This window comes from Lycium ferocissimum, chromosome 3 (assembly GCF_029784015.1).
Source record: "Lycium ferocissimum isolate CSIRO_LF1 chromosome 3, AGI_CSIRO_Lferr_CH_V1, whole genome shotgun sequence".
Lineage (NCBI taxonomy): Eukaryota > Viridiplantae > Streptophyta > Magnoliopsida > Solanales > Solanaceae > Lycium > Lycium ferocissimum.
Genome location: NC_081344.1, coordinates 4,133,686 through 4,156,986, shown reverse-complemented (window position 1 = coordinate 4,156,986; position 23,301 = coordinate 4,133,686). Strand labels below are relative to the sequence as shown.

Sequence of the window (23,301 nt, the reverse complement as noted above, 5' to 3'; positions counted from 1 at the left end):
GAAGTTCTCTTTGTTAGGAGCAATTTGAATTAATCAGACCTACTGAGTTTCGAACACCGGTTAAACTAAAACCCAAAAAAAGGGTAATACACGGGTTAACTCGTGAATCTTTTACTAATTGAGCAGTCTTCACTCGTTAACTAGTGAATCTTTTGTCAAACTTAATTTGATCGTGTCGCTGGAACATGATATGTTGAAGTAACATGATGACTAACTAGTTGTGGGTTAATCTGAAGTTATGTACACTTGCTTTTATAACATCACCTGCTTAACAAGGTTGCTAAATATTATCCAATTTACAGAATCATCATATAAAGTAACCTGCAATTATCTTTTTAATTAATCTGATTACGTAAATATACTTACACCATCAGTGTATAACATTTAATCTTAAACTACAATACTTGTATCTAACAAATTCACAAATAAATTTGGAAGATAGAATACATAAGCTGAAGAAAGAACATCATTCTTCATCAGTTAAACCATTCTAAAGGTAAGGGACCAACTAGAGTTCCTTTTGGAATTTGATAACCATTCTTGGGAAAATGTTGTCTAAATATGTAACAGAAACTAAGAGTTCAGTTAGCCTGCCATCATCAGCTGAATGGTTAGACGAAAACAACAATGAAGTTGTGAAAGCGCACTCATTTAGCAACCTGCAATCGCTTGTAATCTGCATTGCCTGCACCCTTCTTCAGATTAGAGAACTTGATGGAATAACCAACACAACTTTTCTTTTCGGTTTAACCATCTGATATCAAAAGTCTACGGGTCATAACTAATCTAGATTCGACCAAGGCCCACTAAAGGGGGAAAAACTTTGCCAACCGAAACCAACACAACAGATTTTCCTGCACAACAGCAAGTCAAGATTATACTAAGAATCAAATTTAGACACATGAGATGCAGCATTCAAATGAAAGGTATGCTGTGTCTGGCTCCATGTTTGAGCATTAATCAAACGTATTTTTGACACTTGATGTGGACATATTCAATCGTGAATCCTGGCCTCTATTCTTTACATTTGAGAGACATTTCCACAGTCGTAATCTTTCAACCATACTAGCAAGCCGATAGATATAATGAACGCGGGGAATGTTTCTAAAAGGTAAGTACTAAACAAAAGACAGAAGCTTCTGAAACAGGCAACAATTGGTAGCAACCCAAGCGATAAAATGATAGCTGCATTTAATTTGCGGTTTCCTCGATTACTTGTGTGAGAAACCCAACTAAAATCTAATTTATTAATTTAACATAGTTGGTAAAACTTATTCAATTTCCATAGGAAATTTGTCCTTCTTCGGAGATTGATCTCCCATACATTTTAAGTTAATAATTCAGAGAAATTAAATCTACAGATTCATGATACTGCTTTAAATTTAATAGGAGTAACTGTAATCAGGCATTCTTGAAGCAAAGTTATTTGATCCATCATATTAGAAAGGACATATATACACACACACAAAAAAAAAAAAAAAAAAAAAAAATCAATGGTTATGAGATTTAATTACAGTTACATACTTCTATTTCTCGAAAATCTTAATTTATATACACTAAAAATTATCTAGAAAATAGAATTATCTCTTCTTAGATAGAAAGAAAAGACAAATGATACAAAGGAATCCCTCCAACAGTAGAATTCAACAGTAGACTAATTTTGGCCAAATTCTTGTATCAATCTCTTGACCCTTCCTTAACTTTTTGCTCCGTAAATCTTTTTTATTCTTATTAAAGTAAATAATTATAATAACATTAAAGTGGAAGACCAAAGGGTAATAGAAAAACATGGAAAGAAGGGTGAAATAAGAAGAAAGGAAAAGGTTAGAAAGGGAAAAAGGGAGTTATTATCAAGTGTTTGATGGAGACAAGTAAACAATTAATGGATATGGAGGGACACTTTGTGTGTGAGTACAAGTGACCATGGCAACTGGTCAATCATTGTCCCTAGGACTCACAATAGTGAAATTACATATATATGATAAATATAATAGGCAAGAAAAAAGAGGATATAATTTTATTTTACTTTATTTGATTTGCTACACAAAGAGGGTCCATAGCTCAGTGGTAGAGCATTTGACTGCAGATCAAGAGGTCACCGGTTCGAACCCGGTTGGGCCCTTTATTTCATATATTTTTTTTAAAGCATCTCGTGGTTTTGGAGAGATTATCCTAGCTCCAAGATTACAGAAATAGTCTATAAAAAAATAAATTAAATAACAGAAATAACGAGCTTTCTCAAGTAGGTGTTTTAAATGATCAGACTAAATCATTTCCGTTCACTACAATTTCCCATTTCATTTCTTTTTCTCTATCCAATTCTGCGCACATAATGACAAACTTGCATATAGAACAAGAGTCAAAGTTAGTGCTTACTTTCTGTTCGGATTTCTGCAGCATTTAAGACATTTCTGTCCAAGAATCATGAGTGTATTCAACAAAATAACGAGGAAGATAGCATTGTTTAGGGACTAATGCATCATAATTGGGCCACATAACCAGTGCATGTATAGAAAGTCACTTTAAAAGTTAAAAGCACATGATTGCGTACCAAACTTCAAGCAGGATGGCGGATGTGCTAATCTCATTTCTCGTTTCTTGTAAGTACCTTCAGTTCCATGAGGTTTTAACAAATAGACAGATGCATCAGCACCTAACATTCTGGCCTTTCAACAGCTTGTTTACCCTGCAAAGCCGCATGGCTCGCACGTTGATATATTTTATCAAAATTCCATTGATTCATTGCCTCTTTGTCAAATATGGCATCGGATAGAACAACTGCTGATGCTCCATGACCAATGTATTGCCCAATCAAATCTGTACCAAAAGCACAGCTATCCATCATTTCACATAAAATGTAGTAGATAATAAATCTGCTAAGGAAAACTAAGATATGCAAGAGAGATATGACAGATCTGAGAAACAACAGATTCTCCATAAGTATAAATCAGATACTGCATTCATAAATGAAAAATACAGATGGTTAGCTAATAAAATCAATCCAGACAGTTCTTTTTCACATTCTAAGTAGGTTTTTGGCCATAGATTCGAAATATTTTTCACTATATTTAAATTTTATTGAGTTGGTGTTGAAGATAAGAGTTGTGTTTGGTTATACCTTATGCAAAAATTATTTGAAATAATGTTCATGTTTGAATGTACTTAAATACAACTTCAAAAGTAAAAAGTGAGTTGGAAAACAGGTTATAAGTTGTTTTTCAGATTTGAAATACAACTTCAAGTTGGACTAGGAATTTTCATGGCCAGACAATGATTTCAACAACAAGAACAACATACCCAGACACTGATTTCAAATAATGTGAAAATTATTCTGGAAAAAAGTGAATAACTTTTATGGCCAAACGGGTCCTTAAATCAGTTCGAAACATGGTAAACTTTGATTAGTATGATGATTTAGGCACTTTTACACTCTTCTTCAGAATACTTTTTACAGTCCATAGCTCCTGGAACTCATTTAAGTTTTGGATTATTCCTTTCACTACCAACATACGCTGATCCCCCTACGAATTTCTTGAAGATCAAATTTTAGCAAAAACAACATCTCGAATATTATTAGTACGAACAGGTGAAGCAGATCTTTCAATTCATCTCCTAAATGAAAAGAACTTGGCAACTTTTGAAATGTCCCTGAGATAAATTTTGAAAATTGGCTGATGATTAATTTAAGAGAAAAGATTAATAATTAGAGCCTGGGAATATAACCAAGAAATCCCTATTCAGATAACCAACCTATTGTTATGCCTTGCGATGCAACCATAGGTATATGAGAGAACGGCCTTTTCAGAGCTGAAATGTACCCAACGCCACCTAATGCAGAGACTGGATAAACCTATGTAAAGCAAAAAAAGGAAGTTGTAAAAAGGATCACGATGAACACAATTGTTTATCAAGCTTCTCTCCATAGAGACAAAATATATTCATTTCGGTCGAAGGAACAAACATCATGATATACATCACATGTACTCCGTCAATTGTCCAATACAATCTTCCGGGGAATACTTGTATGATTGGTTGGATTGGAAATATAAGTAAAAATGTCTCTTCTACAGAATTCCAACAGGATATACCTGGGGTAACTAAGTACCAGGCTCCTGTGGTTTACTATACATAACAAAATTCCTATAAATATTAACTACATAGCAAAAGGAATTTAAACAGTAAGCATTATCCAATATCCATCACATCCTTTCATAGGTTAGAAACACAAGAATCCTGAAAGCTAATAGTGGTAAACCATAGAACAAGGGACAGACTGAAAAAAGTCATGACTGACCTTGACAATCTTGGCACCTGCACTGAAAGCAGATAATATCTGCAGGATCATAAAATAATTAAATTATTATCTTTTGCCATTATAATACATGAAGAAATCTTGTCGATAGTCAAGAAATAAGCCTGCCCAGTAATTGGCAGGGCCTCTGCCCTTTCCCAAGTTCTTGGTGGCAAAATCCTGATATCTTTTTCTATTCTAAGATCACAAGATGAAATGAAGACCAAGATATTCCAGTACCTCCGTGGGGGTCATTACCCCAGGTATATACAAAGCATCAATCTCTGAGACACCAACTAGAATATCCTGAGATAAAGAAAAAACAAATAGCAGTCTCCATGGTCACAATCACAACTACCATTTACGCATTCATGACTATATTATCCATTGAAGACATTGGCAGGTAACAGGAACTGATCTTTGTATATAGACATTTGAATTTGGCATAAGATCTAAAAGGTTGAAACACCAGCACATACCATAACTGTTGCAGGACTCATAAGAAACTTAGCTCCAAACTTTATAGAATCTTTGGCATCTTTAGCCTGTAACACTGTTCCAACCTGCAAACATAGAGAAAGTGTGTTTACAATTACAATTGGTGCCTGTCCTTATTATGTTTTACACACAGTCCCACAATACACAAAGTTCACATTATCCTATTAAGATACTTTCTTTGTTGGATAAAGATGTGCCCTTACTGTTGGCATACCTGTTTATCCACATACAACTATCATGCCTCCAGAGAGAATGTCTTGTAAATCGCAAATAAAGGGAAACTACTAAAGAAACTAGAATTTGCACTTAAGCCAAGGTAAAAGTCAAAAACTTTCACAGATATAATAACAGTGGAAATAAAAAGCTACCAAGAAGAGACTCTTTGAGGACATCGGGACTCAATTTACACCACATTTTGATGCGCGAATAAAGGGAGGATATGGTAGAGGGAAAGCCAATGAAGAATAAGACTTATTTCCCTCCTTCGGGAAGTAAAAGACAAGGCGAAGTAAAGTCAGGGGGTGCAATTCAACCCCCCACCAAACCAAAAAAAAAAAAAAAAAAGGGAGGGAAATGAATGTCTTCTACTTTCTTTCAGCTACAGCAGACACCCAACAAGGGAAGTTCCCCATAAAGAGGTAAAGTAACACGTTCCTATTTTGCTTTCCTCTCCCTTACCTTTTCTTGAACCAAAAATAATGTGAATTAATAAAAGAAGCTAGTGAATACTTACTCCGAAAGTTTTTGTGGGATAATCATGTACTAGGTTTCTTAACACCTGCATAAAGGAAAAGAAGCACATGAGTCAACCAAATGTTTACTGCTTTCCAGCACGAGGAAAAGCAAGCAACGGCATGTCTCAAAGTACCTCAAAGGCATCTGGAGTGGACACCACAATTTCCAGCTGCAGTTTTAGAAGATAATGACTATCAGAGCGCCTCTTTATACTTTGATTGAGATATTCGTTCAAACTTTGGAATATCCTTGTAACAGAGAAAGAGTAATTACATTTGCATTTAAGGAAAAGAAGGTAGTGTGCATAGCAAGGTAGCATGGCCTATGGAGGAACATGTTGTTACCTGAGTTTTAGGTTTTGCTAAGCCCTACCTCTTCTCTAGCCTAAAAACCTTTAAAGCAACAAGATCTTAGTCTTGTGTTTTTGTTGAAAAAAATGAAAATGGCGTACCTACCCCCCTATATTCTCCAACTTTGCAGCCATCCAATACAAATAAGTGTAGGGGAACTTTCCCTATATCAAATAATTAATGAATACGGCATTAAGTCTAGAAAAACACACCGTGATGTTCATTTTTCCACGTCAAGGCCATTTCAAATATAGAAAGAAAACTTTTAGAGCTTAATAAACTTTTTATCATAATGCAATAACTATGGAAGAATCAAAAAAACATCAGAATACTTCACTAAAGAGAATTTGGTTTTGTAGATGCAATACTTTCATATCTAACAAACGAATCATATGTTAGTAGTAGTTACCCAGAATATAATAGTTCAAGTTAAGTGTCCAGCTTTTTCCTTTTGGTTTGTCATAAAATACTATTTTCCACTTGCCGAAAAGGAAAAGATTTGTCTCATATTCCATAAATTATAGATTCACAACTCTCACTTATACCAACATCTAGTTAAACTTGGACATTGAACTTGGGATGAAGGGTAAGCAAATCAGATTCAAACTTACAACTGATATTCCACCATCCAATGCCGCACGTGCAGCTCGATTCGCCAGGTCTGCACTAAACAATATGGAAAAGTGCACTTCACTTGCATGTCTTTTAAAACATTCGGAACATACAAAAAATTGTACTAGAAATGGTGAAGTAACAGAATTAACTAGAAAGTACTACTACTTTCATACAAGATAAACTTTGCTAATATCCAAATTAAAATACTCTTATACCAGAAAGTTCAATGACCAAACAACAATCTGAAATTGAGAACTAAATCCCTATAATAGCATGGCGAAAAGCTTTTCTTCCCTAAATCTACATTAGTTGGCTTCATCACTTACAATTTTTCGGAACCACTTTTAACCGTAAATTTAAAGAGTGCAATTCATGCATAATGGGCCAAAGCAAACATGTGGCTGAAATAACAGAAACACTGCAGTTGTAGGGATAAACATAACAAGCTTATAGTAACTCTACCTAAGAATTTGGTGGGTCAGTGGGATTAACACAAACTTACTGAAGTGCCGTCCCATTTTATGTAAAGGTGTTACTATTTGGAGAATCAAAAAAGTTCTTTCTTTGACAATAATTTTCTCAAACTTTTAAAAATATTTTGAATTATTACCTACGTCTACTTGTAGCACTTCTTGTAAATTTTCAGAATATATAATTTCATTTTTTTTTTAAAGTGAAGAGTCTATAATCGAATTCATAGCCAAAATTAACTGTTTTGACCCTCGATAAACCAAAAGGGATGAATTTATGTATCAATTTTGGGGCACGTGAACCCATGGTCTTTCCTCAAAATTAGATATTTTATGTACATATTTTCAAGAATTGATCTAATATTACATGATGGCACCATGCTACAAAATAGATTAATGGTGTACTTGGTTAAAAGCTTAGTTATTTAATACAAGGATCAATTCCCACTTAATGCAGTTTATTTCTCATTTCCTTTCTTTAATAGTGTACCGATATTCTAGAAATACTAGATTCGCCTAACACCCTTCATGTTATTGGACAGACTACAGAGGGAGAAATATCAAACTGTATTCAGCGTAGACCCAGTTAAGATTTCACACTGACTATTGATATCTCTAAGCATTAGCTTTGTTTATCGAAACTGAAGGATAAAAAGATAAATAATGGTAAAAGTGAGTTACTTTTGGGCTCTAAGGCAAGCAATAACACCAGAATTGTGAATTTCCTGCAAGGCTTTGTTAGCTATACAATTGGAAGAAGAAGGAGCAACAATTGGCTTCTCAAATGAGCTGCTGCAACAACAATAAGATGGTGATTTGTTTCTTATCCATCTTGTTTGTGATGGATAATATGTAAGAGGTAAACTAAAGCTTGCAATGGCCATGCTTTCTCAAGACACTGCAATGGTGAAAATTGTTCTGTAAAAGACAGAGTTGATGAAATTATAAAACAAGAAGACAATTTTTACAGACGGTTCTCTCGTTAAAATACGTGCCAATATCTTTAGTAGTAACCTTTAGAAAAAATTGTACTATAAGGGGTCGTTTGGTGCATGCTATAGGCTGGATATCCAGCACTAATTTTTTGTACCGTATTTAGTAGGAGGTATAAATTTATCCTGTGATAAATTTATACCGCTTATCAAATACGGTACAAAATGAAGCATAATCCTAAGGGTGGGATATCCCTTCTTATCCCACTTATCCCGGAATTATTTTATACCATCTTTTAGATGGTATAAAATAATCCCAAGAGATGGAATAAATTTGGCTACCTACCAAACGACCACTAAATGTCAGTCAACATTGCCACTTGGAGAGAACTTGTCAAGACTCACAATTCACTTTCATTTATCCACTTTTAATTTTGCATGTCTTTTAAGAATTAATAAATAAAATATATATTTTATTATAATATTTATATTAATTGGTGTATAGTCTCATTAGATTTGAAAAATGATTTGAAAATGAGTAATTAATGTTGAGTAAAACAAGAAAAAAAAATTATCTTTTCTTGATATGCTAAAAGTGATAAGTAAAAGTGAAAATCTATTTTTAGAATACTGGACAAGTAAAAGTGAATGAAGGGAGTAGAATTTATGTTATTCATTATTGCTTGTTTGGATAGTTGTTTACATATCCTAATCTAACTTGGCGGAATATATTCAGAGCCCTTGAATTTATCACAAAATTCCATTCAGACGCTCAAATTATGATATATTCTGATTGAGCACATTAACATGTCATAAAATATTTTTATTAGACACTTTTAATTTAAATTTTAAAAAAAAAATGCTGAGTATTTTCAAGCGCTCATTATGTATGTACAATATAAGTTAATTAGTTCAAATATGTCACTTCCCTTATACCTCAATAACATGTAAAACATCACATTTGTTTCTTGAGGCTTTATGAATAATTAAATGAGGTGACATATTTTATTGTTAATTTATTTGCATAATATGTGCTTGAAAACATGCTCGAAACTTTTTTAGAATTTGAGTCAAAACTGCTTAATAGAAATATATTATCATATGTTTAGATACTTTATTGAAGCAACTCGTAGCTCGGGTGTCTAAATAAAATTCCTGACAAATTCAAGAGGTTGTCAATGCATTCCGCTGATAGATTATTGTTATGCCCCCTTAACTAATAATTAAAATTGAGCCCCTTTGTCTAATAACAAAGTTAAGCAATGTAAAAATCAGTATTTCTTAATTTTGATTTTTGTGATATTCTTTGACTGGACATTAGTTTAAGAAAGAAAATCAGATTTTTAAATTTTTTAGTCTAAAATAAATTGTAGATATTTGTGTAACTATGAAACATTGACACATACATTATTTTTTAGCCGAAGATAGAGGGAAAATCGAGATATATTGACATTTAATCAAGATTTTTCTTGTAAGTTTATTCCCCAACTCAGAATAGGTGCTGCAAATCTTAATGTATAGAACCTGCAATAGAATAATGCCCGACTAGAAGCGAGCAGTCGCGATCGAAAGTTGGCACTTACCAAGTAGAAGTAGAACATGAATATCTTTTGTTGGTTTAGCTCATCAAGCTATTACAATAAAGTCCAACGAAATAAGTCATTTACGGCATTCAGCTTTTAATATGTAATGAGATCTTCAAGCTTAGTTTTGTCTCACTACAAATTTAATATCTAAAAGTTAAGCTTTCGCTATGAAATGAAGGAACGGTGGTCTAAAAGGTGTATATATATATACTAGTGGCATTTGGCCCGGGCTAAACCAACATTAAAAATTACTTATTTGTAATTATTTTTTTATTTTTTCTACTCCTAATTATTTGTTTCTAAAAGATTAAAAAGGTATTTGAAAGTTACAGGAGAACATTTTTCTTAGTTTATATTTTAGACTTTTTAAACATTTCCGAACAAAAGCATGTACAAATGCTCTTCCATTTTCTATTTTGCGGAAAGTTTATGAGACTATAATCTCTAATGATCCAAATTGAGCTCTATCATATGTAAAATTAATTTCATTTTTTTTTTTTTGAATTAAACCCATATTGGCTAACAATATTTTTCGCAAAAAGATGTTACGATGTTCAAATAATGTCAAAAATGTTTAACGCTACAAATATTATCATATAATGAAATTGATGAAGTTAACTAATAAATAAATATAGAAGCTTAAGTTAGATAATTACAAATTATGGTACTGCAAAATACTTTTTTAGCGACACGATTTTTTTCAAGAAGTTCTTGAAAATAATTTGTTTTCTTATTTTTAAATTTGTTTGAATTTAATAATTTTTTCTTTCTAGACAATTTCAATTTAATACTTACTTTTTCTCAATTTATGTGGCACACTTTCTTTTTTAGTCTGTTCTAAAAAGAATGTCACATTTCTATGATTAAAAACAACTTAAACTTAAAAATTCTCCTTTAACCCTTAATGAAAAGATATATACTCACACAAATGTCCAAAATTTCAAAAGTATTTCTTTCTTTCTTAAATTTTATGCCTATTCAAATAGTGTTACATAAATAGAAACAAGAGGAGTATATACTTTGTGGTGTCTCAATTACATTTTCCATGACATCATTACTTTTTGTAGCATATAAGAAGTCCTTATTACTCCCTTCATTAACTTTTACTTTTCCTTAATAGACTTTGAACTCCTTTAAGAGATTGTAAATGAAGTATGTATTCATCATAATACTCATATTAATTATTCTATAGTCTTAAGTCTTGCGAAATGATTTGGGGAATAAGTAATTAACGTTAATAGTAAAATATGAAAAAATATGTTTTTCTCTTGATATGCTAAAATGGATAAGTAAAAGTGATTTTTTTTTTTTAATATAGTGAATAATTAGAAGTAAACGAAGGGAATAATAGCTGAGTAAAATTGCTTAGTTTACATAGAACCCATTAGGATATTGAGGTAATAAAGAACTGATTCATGGGCACAAAGACAATTTTAGAAAGTTATACCAGTGTCCTAATAATGGTTTGTTCTCTTTTATCCAACTGTCAAAGAAAAAAATAATTTATACACAATAATAATTAAATACGAAAAGACCTCAAAAAGTAAAAACTGTGAAATATCAAAAGTAGGCCTGTGAGGACTAAAAAAATTTAACATCCTCTCTTATATATAATATAATATAATAGTAAATATATAAGTCAAATATTAATTTTTATACATATACATCAATTCTTGAACACTCTTTAAAATGTTTCTCGCCACTAGCTAGCGCTCGTCCATTGCTTGGTTTTCCTATGAGGGAAGGGTTTATTAAATGAAATTTGAAAACTGAATTATTTTGAAATATTAAAAAATGACATATTCATTTAGGAAAAAACACTGTATGACAATTTAAAGAAAATATTTACGCGGATTAACCCTTTTTTTTTTTTTTACCTGCGTTAGTCGGTCGTCTCCTTCATCCTAGGTCATCGCTCCTGCTGTTCAAATCAACCGAAGAAGTTGCCGGAGCCGGATCTTTCTATCCAGATTCGCCAAAGAGGTCGCCGGCACCGGATCTTGCGATACAGATCCGCTGGAGAGGTTGCCGGATCTTGTTATCCAGATCTCCTATCCAGATCCACATTATTATATAATTTTATATAATGTAGAAGTGTGTATAAACATGTATCTCTTACGTGTAAACACCTCTTGTATATATATTTGTATACTATTATATACCAGTGTAAAGGTGTATAAACACCTCTTATACATTATTATACAAGGTTGATAGATTGTTTACAATAAGTGAATAAAGTTGTATAATATTATATACTATGAAAAAATGACTACGCGGATATATTAAAAATATGAATACGTGGATGTAATTTTATATGCTAGCTTGTGCTCCCTCCGGATTAAAAAAAGAGTCCACTTAGCCATTTGCACACCCCTTAAGAAAATACTAACTCCTAGACAAAAATAGATAATTTGACTAAATTACCCTTAATTAAATAGGCATTGAGATTTGATCATATAACACTTAATAGGGCAAATATGAAAAAACAAAGTTAATTCTTTCTTGATTTGCTAAGTGGACTTTTTTTTTATCCAGAAAAAAAATTTTAATTTCTCTTTTTTGATCCGGAGGTACTTAATTGAAATTTCCCCTTCTATTTAAACATACTAAAATACAAATGGAGATAGGAAAAATATTAAAATTTGTTGACCCACCGCTCAAGCCTGATATTTAGATCTCAAGGACTCCAATTCAGCAATTAATTAATATCCAACATACCTATTCAGCTCGTTAAAGGTTTCTCATTGGCCTACATTCATCACCTATTTCCTCCCTTAATTCCCAAGAAAGAGACAAATAATAAACATACATAAAAAATAAAAATAAAAATAAAAACAGCATATTATTATTATTATTACTATAAATAAACTGTAGAAAGAAACAAATATTCAAGAAAGAGGTTTTTCTTGGCGTTTTCTTGAATCTTAAGGGTTTTGAATTTTCCCAAAATCAAGAATTTGGGAAATTTTTCAATTTTTTTGGGGTTTCAGTTAAAGAATTCAAAGTGGGGTTTTAGGTTCAGGAATAATTAAGATTATACATATATATTATATTTATACTCATGACATCAACAACTTTAAGGAGAAGGCTACATCATGGAGATGTTGGTGGCAAAAAGAATGAACATTTTGATTCTTTGGGGTCTGATGATGGTTTAAATGAACCTTTACTTGGGTACCAAAAGTATGATGACAATGATCAGGTAATTTTATGTTTTTGCTTATTTTGATGTTCTTGTTTTATGGGTTTGGTTGATGATACTTTTGTTTTGGTGTGTTTTAAAGGCTATTTATTGATAACCCTTTGAATTATCTTGCTGAAAGTTTGTTTTTTCGGAATATTTGTGCTTTATTTTATGATAAGTTTTGTGGGTTGCAATTTTTTGTGCTGCTTTTTTAGGCTTTTTGTTGATAACATGATACTTGTGGTTTGAATGAGCCTTTACTTGGATACCAAAAATATGATGATAGTGATCAGGTAAATTTTCTGTTTTTGCTAATTTTGATGTTCTTGTTTTCTTGGTTTGTTTGATGGTACTTTTGTGTTGGTGTGTTTTATAGGCTTTTTATTGATAACCCTTAGGATTATTTTGCTGAAAGTTTGCCTTTTTGGGATATTTGTGCTTTATTTTATGATAAGATTTGTGGGTTGCAATTTATTTTGCTCTTTGAGGCTTTTTTTAGTAACATGATACTTGCGTTTTTAGTGGATAGTAATATTGTTTGTGTTTTATAGGCTGTTTATTGGTAATCCTTAGAATTATCTTGCTGAAAGTTTGCATTTTTTGTGCTTTATTTTATGATATGTTTTGTCGGTTGCAATTTATTTTTGCTTTTTTAGGCTTTTTGTTGATAACATGATACTTGTTTTTCGGTGGGTTGTAATATTGTTTGTGTTTATAGGCTGTTTATTGATAATCCTTAGAATTATCTTGCTGAAAGTTTGCCTTTTTGGAACATTTGTGCTTTATTTTATGATAAGTTTTGGGGGTTTCAATTCTTTTTGCTTTTTAAGGCTTTTGTTGATAATCTTTTGAATTATGTTGCTAAAAGGTTGAACTTTTGGGATTTTGTGTTTTGATAGAGAAGATTTGGATCAGATTGTGAAATGGGAATTATTTTGTATTTATAGGTATGTACGCTTGAAGATGTGTTGGATGAGGGACGAAGGCGAGAACGTCTGCACTGGACGCTGCTATTTTCTCATCTGATTTCTGAATGGGCACAATGGTTAGGTGTGATTTCATTTGTTTGTAAATTTTGTTGTTATCCTCTCTGTGCATGTTGTGCAATGCAATTACTCATCCACATATATAGTTGAATCATTCATATAGCATGACTATTAATTACACGGGAATAGTATTATATTCTTTGCTGAATAGTTAACCATTTTCTCTCCATAAGGATTTAGTTAACCCCTAAGTTTTGGAGATAAAGTGGACCATTTTCCAGATGAAAATCCCAACATTAATGATTCTTCACTTCCACTTGATACCTCCTATCTTGCCTTGAATGCATAAGCATACTGCATTTGGAGACGTGAGCAGTTAGTAGTCATCACTTGTTAGGTCTCTCTGGCGAAAGATACACATGCGCATGAGTCATCATTATTATGTCAATCATCAATGGTGATAAAGTGTTTCACTTAACCCATTCGGTCTTTTTTGTTGTTAAATGAGCGAAGCTTTAATTTCCTAAACCTTATGGTGTTTTTAGCATATTCTCAAATTTGAGGCCTGAGGGTACTACAGAAGCTGTTTAGGATACCCATACTGTATCTAAAGTAAAGGTTTTTAGCTTGTGCTTGCGAAATGCAAGCCTAAATTTATCTATTCTGCCATTTTCCTTTCTCAGAAAGTGAATACCTTAATATATCAGGTGTTTGTTATTCATATACGGTAGTCCTTATAGGCAAATGGTACTATTTACGACCTAAGGCATCTTGGTAATAATGTGGGTAGACACCACTGTTTGTCATAAAAGAAGAAGTAGGTATCACTTAATCTCTGAGATAGGACCTTAAAATTAATAGTATACCACCCAAAAAAGGAAATTTGATATTTTAAGTATAATGACCACCAATCCACATTTGAAACCAGAAAACCTATTTCAAGGTTGAGAGTTTCAATACACGTTGAAGGATCAGAGATGCAATTACTTTACCCAAAAAAAAAAGGGGGGGATCAGATGCAATTATGCTCAATTTAACCCATCACGGGGAAACTTACTAAGTCTATAAATAATCAGGATTGGCAGTTTGCGAGCTCTCATGGGCATTCTTAGTTAGTAGAGCCATTTGTCTTGTTCTAATCCAAGCTAGCTTGCTGTTGAGACGTTGCAGTAGTAAATAGCATGTTGAGGGCTGGGTTGTCTTGACTAATATGGGATATAGTGCGGAGATGATTGCCAAAACTACTTAAAAGATAGGAGAGTCACAACATTATAGTATGTCTATATCTTTTCCCTCGCCTTATGGATTAACGACAAAAGCTGAATGAGTAACAAGAGGCATCATGTGAGAGGTTAGAGTGGGGAGAAGAAACAATGAAGAAGTGGAATGGTGCAGCAAGCAGTAAGAATAGCTGGAGAATTAGAACCTTCTGTTACTTTTGGCATCTTGTTACCAATTCTATGCTACGAAAAAATTCAAGGGCCATAGGGAAGTAGAAAACTCAAGAGGACAATCTGTAGTTTTCATGTGGTGGAAGAAAGCAAGAATGGTGGGCTTGGTGAAATGCCTTTCTCTAAGTTTCAGCATCTTCACTCTTCTGTACATACTAAACCTCAAAAGGGGGATAGGTTTATGAGGATTCTGTTCTATGCTGTTTCCCATATGTTTTTTTAAGTAAATGCAATTCCCCATACTGAACATGGGATTGGTCTGGAGGAAGGAAATACTTCTGATGGAATATAGTTCAAGGCTGAAATATAACATTTTACTACAACCTAGGAAATGTTATAGTATATATGTAAGACTATATCTGAGTCAACATTGGACTAACGATTCTTGTCCTTGCAAGACTCCAACTAAATAGATTTAACTGTTCTTTTTTTTTTTTTTTTTTTTTTTTTTTTTTTTTGTGGATAAGCCAAACACAATTTAATTAACTAGAACACAAAACTAATTCAGAAACAACTTTTTGACTGATTAAATCCTAAGAATATGGAATCTTAGCCTCTTTATCGAGGCCCCTTCATTAGAATGTATGATCAAGTACATTAACTTATTCCGGATCTACTTCATTACTTTGTAGACTGTATTGCTTGTTTTTCTTGCAAAGTTTGCCTTACTCTTAAGCATCTATTCTTGTTGTATCAGTACCTATTTGTTTATACATACTATTAGAAAATTAAAATAATAAAAAATACCTTCTGTTTTGTTTCGATTTTAATGACTTTGAAACATCTGACTCACTCTCCATTTATTTATCTTGCAGCAAATATTGTCTTTGTGTCCGGGTCACTTCTTGGACGGATTTTTCCTTTTGCCTCAACTCAAACCGGACCAACAGCAAATCTTTTACCTCCTTTACTTAGCCCTTTACAGGTAATACATGAGGATTGAAGAGCAAAATTTCTAAACTCTGCCCACCTTTCATTTGCAGATATATGATCTTAACTTCTCCATTTATTGAATACATAATTCCAGTCATACCTGTCATTAAATTCTTTGACATTTGATTGCAGGAAGCAAGGCTCAAACATCTCAAGCAAAGGCTAGCAATCCCTTTTGATGGTTCTTTCTCGGATCATCAAGTATGTAAACTTTGTGTCCTGTGTTTTTTAAATGTTTATTTATTTTCTCGTCTTCTTTAGCAGTGGAAGAGTTTGCAGCATTTACAGGAATGAGATACTGACTTGTATAGTTAATGCTGTGTGGTTCTAATCAATGGACGGTTCAAGTTTATTTCTTTGTCAAAATTATTTAAGGTGTCCATACAAACCTTTTCAAGTTTTACACATTAGATGGTTTATTTGTTATGAGAAGATACCATGATTTACTATGACTTTTTTTCCCGGGGACTTCGAATTACTTGAAAGGTTTTTCTCCTCTACATATATATGGTACTCATTTGTGATTGAAAGAACAGCTAAGTAGAATGAGACCAAGCAAAGAGCATATTACCTTAGTTTGGACTCGTGATGAGAAAATAGAAAGGAGAGCTTCAAACTGCTTTCTTTAATTGATCACATATATCTTCTCTTTTTGAGGAAGGAGATAATTATATCTCCTAAACATGTTTCGCAAGATAATATAGTCTCTTGTACATGTGGGAACCTACATCTTGCGCCTTGTTGTTTTATATGTTTGTGAAGAAACTGGACTTAAAAATCCAAATTTGGTGCCAGGATGCTCTTAGGCAACTGTGGAGGTTATCTTATCCTGATAGAGCACTTCCATCTCTTAAATCTGAGCTTTGGAAAGAAATGGGTTGGCAAGGATCTGACCCTTCAACAGACTTCAGGTATATGAGGCAATGTATAGTTAATTTCACTCTCTTTTTTTTTTTTTTTTGCTGTTGGTGCTTATACTAAGATTATGAGCATAAATGTCCAGGGGTGGAGGATTCATATCATTGGAGAACCTTATCTACTTTGCCAAGACATACCCGGTTTGTACATCATCTAATTTACGTGGCCATTCTGATTGGAATTGGCTTTTCAATCATGTTCGAAGACATTAGATTATATGATATCTATGAAAGTGTTATGTTTATGTTGAATTCTAGAATCTGCAGGAAGGAAAATAACACACCGAGAGAGAGGATTTTCTTCGTCTCCTTTTACCTTCCTCCCGTCCATGCTCATTGCATGTTTTGAAGCCTATCTTGGTACAAATAATGCTAGATGATTGTTATTTGGTATTGGGAAAAGATCCACTTTACGTCTTCACCCCTCTACTATACGAAATTTCTTAGTTTTATCCTCTGTTATAATTTTGGCCATTAACAGTGCTCCTACGTGGACTCGGTGGATTCCATGTGTCTAAATACTTCGAGGAAAAGGTCCAACTTTATCCCCTACTTTTGACTAAGGTTAACATTAGTCTATGTTATACTTCGTGTTAGAGCTCTGTTGAGGTCCAGGGCTTATATGAGAGAATTTGTTAACGGCAAGGGTATGAATGATTCAAAGTATAACTGAGGGTAAAAATAAGTTTTCGTACTGTAGAGAGGTACTTATGACCCTTTATCCTTTTGCATTTCATGGACCAAACCATGTTCTTTGGCAGTTCGTAGTTTTGATAGATCCTTTTTCTTTTTGGGGAATTTTGTTTCCCGGGGAGTAACTCATCAGACTCTTAATGTTTGGGCACTTGGTTTGTGTTTCATGAAGGTAGATCTATATAACTGTTTAGAAAAGCATAATTGAGTTCACTTGAGACCAATGTTCTCTTGTCCGTAGAGCAAGGAAGTAAGTTTTTCATTAATAGTTTTCGCTGTAATACAGGAATCTTTCCAGAACTTGTTGCACAAAAGAAATGGGAACAGATCTGAATGGGAGTATCCATTTGCTGTAGCTGGCATCAATATATCGTTTATGCTGGTCCAAATGTTGGATCTTCAATCAGGTATGGTAATATTCTGTTAGAAGTTAGTGTCTTTCATTTTTTTAGCTGAGAAATAGGTGGTGAATAGTTAAACAGTCAACAGCCGGTACATCCTTTCAAATAAATTAAGTGGTAATTAGATCGTCATGAACTAGGTGTTCTGATAATCTATTGTGTAATCATATGCTCTTAGCATCGTCATTCCTTCTAACGGCATAGGAACAATGAGTTGGTCTTGTGTATGATCTCTGTCTTCGATCTGCTCCGCATGCATATTAGAAAAGTCTTCCGATATGTCATTCCTTCACATGTATGTTCTTTTTGATGAATAAGAAAAGATTTTGTTGATATGTGGTTGTCCTCTCTTTCTGATTAATTTTCACACTTCTTGTTTGAGTGGCAGGCACACCTAGCACTGTTGCAGGTATCCGCTTTCTAGAATTACTCAGCGAAGATGACATGGCGTTTGACAACATTTTTTGTGTTGCCTTTGAAATGCTCGATGCCCAGTGGCTAGCGAAGCGTGCATCATATATGGAATTTAATGTTGGTAACACTTCACTATTCCATTGGATTCTTCTCATATATTTACCTACACCTAACACATGCTCTTTTTGCTTTCCTTTTCGTAGGAGGTTTTGAAGGCCACAAGAGTGCAGCTAGAGCGCGAGCTCGCTCTTGAAGATACCTCAAGTGTAAAAGATTTACCTGCTTTTAATCTATTGAGGAGATAATTTAGCTTTGTTACTCCAAGATGTTAGTTTTTTCTTCTAATTTTTACCCCTCTGTAACCACTGTATATGTTATACACCATGTTAAGATCCTCTCTCTTGGAAATAAAAACAAGTGCATTATGAAAGATTTTCAAATTCATCGTAGAGATCTGTGAAAAATTAGGTCAGAAATTCATCATGGAGGTTTCTGTGCAGGAATATATGGCACCAGCTATAATTCTTGTAGCCCATGTTTCACTAACATGTGACATTTGAAGCGTGAACAATATAGCAATGGGTTCAATATAGCATACATAACACTCCTTGGGCTGCGGATTTTCATCGGACCCTATGTAAACGCGGGGTGTATTGTGCACCCTTTTTTTATTTTTCAATATTGGATAAATATGCATGGGTTTGAATTTGACTCTAATATCATTGTGAAGGAAATGAACATCACATTGCATCTAACTTAAGTTCAAAAGACAGTTCGTAATGCAAGACTGTCTAAATAACCATATAAGGAAACAATACCTATCAGTGTTTTAAAGGCGGGGGCTTGATGTGGGGAGTGTTACTTAGCGCAAGGCGAAGCGCAAGTCCCATCACATGAGGCGTCAACCCCATGAATTTTTAATGTAATAAAATAGTATAATAATGCAAAAATATATTAAAAAAATACATTAATATATTTAAAAATAAAATTAAAGAAACTCATGGAAAACTTCTAACATGATTTAACGATTATAAATAATGCAATGATATAAACGCTATTATGGGATGCAAATCAACTCTAACATTCTTAACTTTCAAACAATTAAAGAATCACAATTTCTTAAAATATATTATTATCATACTATGCATACCTCCCTACCAGAAAATAATCAATAAAAATTTACCAGTATTATATTAAAACATCTCTCCTTCGTGAAAAAAACTAAAATTACTTTCAAATAGCGAAATAATAAAATATGATAATTTTGAGACGTAGGATAAAAACATGAAGACCATGGCACGTGAAGATGTAAAATTCGCCTATGTATTTTTAAAGGAAATGTTAAGAGATATTCACCCTCACGGTGTTCTCAAATAGTAAATATGCAATACTTACAAAACCTAAAAAAAAAATGCAATATTGCGACTTGTTATTTGAGTTACTCTCAAACTTTTTGTTTCTATAGATGAAAAATAACTATTAAGCATCATTCATTAATTAAAGAGTTATGAGAGTCAACAGTGTTAACTAAGGAATTTGACACATAATTGTGTAAGAATTGTTAGGTGAGCCCGAGCGTCGGATGTTAGGCATGTTTAGGATGTACAGTCGGACACATAGGATGTAAGCCTCACATAACTAAACCCCACACGTGTGCCTCGAGGTATTTTGTATCCCACCCTGGGCGCAAAACTGCCTTTTAAAACGCTGCACCCTATCCACCGAGGCCTTAACCAATATGAGACACATTACAGTTCGTGATGCAAGACTGTCTAATTTAAAATTTATTTTTGGAAAAAAGGTATTGTATCTTTTCTATAAGCAAATTTAAACACTAGTAACAAAGTAAAATATTACTTCAGCCTTTTTATTTTGATTTAAAATAAGTGTCCATAAAAAAGAAATGGGCAAAGGTGCAACTATACCCCTCAACTTTGCGATTTAGAGTAGATATACCCCTCGTTACAAAAATGGTGTATATATACCCCTGCGGCTACAAAATGGTGCAAATATACCATTTTCGCTGACGGGATTTTTTTAAAAAATCATTTAGGTTATTTTTTAATTAAAAAAAGTTCCACGTTACTTTAAAAAAAAAGTCTACCTATTTTTTTTAGTAGACATATTTTTCTAAAGCCACATGATAATTTTTTTCTGGTGTATCGAATCTGGTTCATTTAAAAAATATCTCCGTGACTTTAAAAAAATAAGTCTACCCATTTTTTTAAACGAACCAGACCCTACTTACTAGAAAAAAAATTACTATGTGGCTTTAGAAAAGTATGTCTACTAAAAAAAAATGGGTAGACTTTTTTTTTAAAGTCACGTGACATTTTTTTTAATTAAAAAAATAACCGAAATGATTTTTTTTTTTTAAAATCCTGTCAGCGAAAAGGGTATATTTGTACCATTTTCAAACGGCAGGGGTATATTTGCACCATTTTGTAATGGCAGTGGTATAGGTACACCACTTTTGTAATAAGGGGTATATCTGCTCTAAATCGGAAAGTTGAGGGGTATATCTGCACCTTTGCCCATTTAATACTATATTTAGATTTGCCCCTATCTGTTGCATGGCGATGGCGAAACCGGAGATCCCTTGCGAAGCTGTTCCTTCTCGTGGAAGGACAAGAGAGTCAAATGATGATTCGATTTATAAGGAAAGCGAAGACTCGACGTATGATTCTGAGGATAGTATAATCAACGACTCCCATGATGATTCTGTGGAAAGCGAATACGAGTCTATCTCGTCCGATGATCCTGATGATCCTAGATATGAAATATTGGAGGGTAAGGCAGACATCAACGTCTGGAAACAGTATCTCAGGGAGTGGCATGAAAGCGAGGTACCTAGCCAGCCTACTTATTTATGCTCATTGTTGTATGTTTTTTTAACTTTTTGTTGACATTACTTTTGTGCATGCAATAATAGGGTTTTGATTTCTCTGTCCACCCCGGTACTTCTTTTATGGCTGGGCTTGTGTCAATAAATTATGAACTGAAGGATCCTGAGTTAAAACAGGCATACACTGACATGTGCAAATCGGCAATAAATGATTTCAATTCAAAAAATGTAAGTGCTTGCTTGCCTTGTTCTTTAATGGTTATATCAAATCTCATAATATAGATTGTACTTAATTGATTGTGGCTGTCTTCTATTTAGGATACAATGTATGCGTTCGAGGAAATTGTCAATATTGGTAAATAGACAATATGGTGGTGGGGAGATGCTTTACTTCACCTGTAAAGCCACGGATACTACTGTTGATGTTGCTGATGCTATTAAGACTTTTCAAGCAAAGTGGTGGCATGAATCCGATAGAAACATCAAGGTGCTGCATTTTTGCAGGCTTAAGAAACCTTTAAGTAATGAAGGTAAACTCTCTACTCTGCAGCTATCAAAGACACAATAATCACATCTCATGAATTTATCCTAACAGACTTCACTCGCTTCTATTGGATGTATGTATATATGTAGTATTCTATATGTAAATAACAAATATAAATAATGTGATGCTAAAATTCTTCTTTACCACTATCTCCTACAGTAAATCACCTTATATTACTACACATATCAATTCAAACAAGAGACATCTATCACTGGCTGGAACTGCTTTTTCCTTCAGTATTAGCGACTTATGCCCCCATAATCACCAATTTTATCTTGAAGGTCATTTGGTCCTTTGCTATTTACTAAGCCCTGTTCCATCTATTTATATGTCGACGACACGAGTATGAGCATTTGGTGCAGATTCTACTAAATACACTTTAAAAAAATAAAATGAAAAAAACTACTACCTGAATACATATATGCACAACTTAGATTTATTTTAGAATGTGTTAAGAACAACTACTACCTGAATACATACATGCACAACTTAGATCTATTTTAGAATGTGTTATTTCTTCTCACCTATGTACACTGCCAGCACTATTAATCTCAGATGAGATGAAGGCAAAAAAGAAAAAGAAGAAGAAAAGTTCTCTTGTGAAGTCCTTTTTACCCGGATTGGTCATAGAGGAGTTGTCTAAGGGCAAGCCACGTGGGAAAAAAGCTTACATCTCATATGAGGTCTGGTTTTCTTTCTTGATTATGTGTTGCAATTAGTTCTTCTCTCACTCAATCTTGGTATAACTTCACAATCAAGTAAACCAGGATTTAAGCTTCTTTTCTGTGATAAACTTGTGGATTATGCCACTGAACAGGTTGCTGTACGTTATACCGGCAAGCTGAAGGATAATGGCAAAATATTCGATACCAATATTGGGGAAGGAGACCCTCTTGTTTTTCGTATAGGTGCTGTGCTGTATTTGATCTATGAGAATATGGCTTCTATTTATTTTGATGTGTTAAGCTTAGGTTTTCGTGCTTGCAGCTCGTGCTGATGTTGTACGGGGTTTGGAAGAGGGTGTAATCGATAATTTTCTTGGATGACTGAACTGATCGTCTCTGATTTTATTGTTACATTTCCACTGTTGAGGACTAACATATGTTATACAGGCATGCGCGTTGGGGACAAAAGAAGAATTACAATCCCACCAGACTCGGGGTATGCATTTGAGTTGCTATTCTGTTTGCAATGTTGTGTATAATCATCATTTGTCATTATTCATCTCTCAGTGCAAGAGCACGAAAGCCTGTCTTGGGTTTGCAACAACCACATCCTTTGAATTTCTCTTGCCTAATGAGTTCATGTTTTCCCAATTTTCGGTTGACCATGCATAATTGAACAATGACCCCCCCCCCCCCCCCCTTTTTTTTTTCCTTCACAGGTATGGGGCTAAAGGTCATGAAGGTCATCATGGCGTCGTACCACCGGATTCATGGCTGGTCGTTGAAGTTGA

At 33.6% G+C, this 23,301-nt stretch overlaps 2 protein-coding genes and 1 non-coding gene across 6 annotated transcripts; 2 read left to right on the top strand and 1 right to left on the bottom strand.

Annotated features, from left to right (window-relative positions):
* Positions 1-315: 315 nt before the first annotated feature.
* On the bottom strand, positions 316-7,929 carry LOC132049350 (uncharacterized). Of its 4 annotated transcripts, none has more exons than XR_009413075.1 (10): positions 7,641-7,928; positions 6,486-6,540; positions 5,658-5,693; positions 5,523-5,567; positions 4,771-4,854; positions 4,532-4,597; positions 4,295-4,333; positions 3,751-3,850; positions 2,552-2,817; positions 316-854 (listed from the first exon to the last, which is right to left on the bottom strand). XR_009413075.1 is itself a non-coding variant. In XM_059440108.1 (10 exons), the coding sequence occupies exons 1-9, from the start codon at positions 7,841-7,843 to the stop codon at positions 2,654-2,656; spliced, it is 792 nt and encodes a 263-aa protein (XP_059296091.1). In that variant the 5' UTR covers positions 7,844-7,929; the 3' UTR covers positions 316-854; positions 2,609-2,653. The 4 variants fall into 4 exon arrangements, 1 of the variants encoding a protein (XP_059296091.1); XR_009413077.1 differs by having other exon boundaries at positions 5,658-5,772; positions 7,641-7,780; XM_059440108.1 differs by having other exon boundaries at positions 2,609-2,817; positions 7,641-7,929.
* TRNAC-GCA (transfer RNA cysteine (anticodon GCA)) lies at positions 2,051-2,122 on the top strand. The gene has a single exon. It is a non-coding gene; the product is annotated as a tRNA-Cys (tRNA).
* A 4,315-nt stretch (positions 7,930-12,244) lies between the features above and the next one.
* LOC132049348 (uncharacterized) lies at positions 12,245-18,886 on the top strand. Its single transcript, XM_059440107.1, has 9 exons — positions 12,245-12,679; positions 13,609-13,711; positions 15,914-16,023; positions 16,164-16,232; positions 16,827-16,942; positions 17,035-17,089; positions 17,928-18,048; positions 18,431-18,573; positions 18,660-18,886. The coding sequence occupies exons 1-9, from the start codon at positions 12,539-12,541 to the stop codon at positions 18,759-18,761; spliced, it is 960 nt and encodes a 319-aa protein (XP_059296090.1). The 5' UTR covers positions 12,245-12,538; the 3' UTR covers positions 18,762-18,886.
* Positions 18,887-23,301: the final 4,415 nt, after the last annotated feature.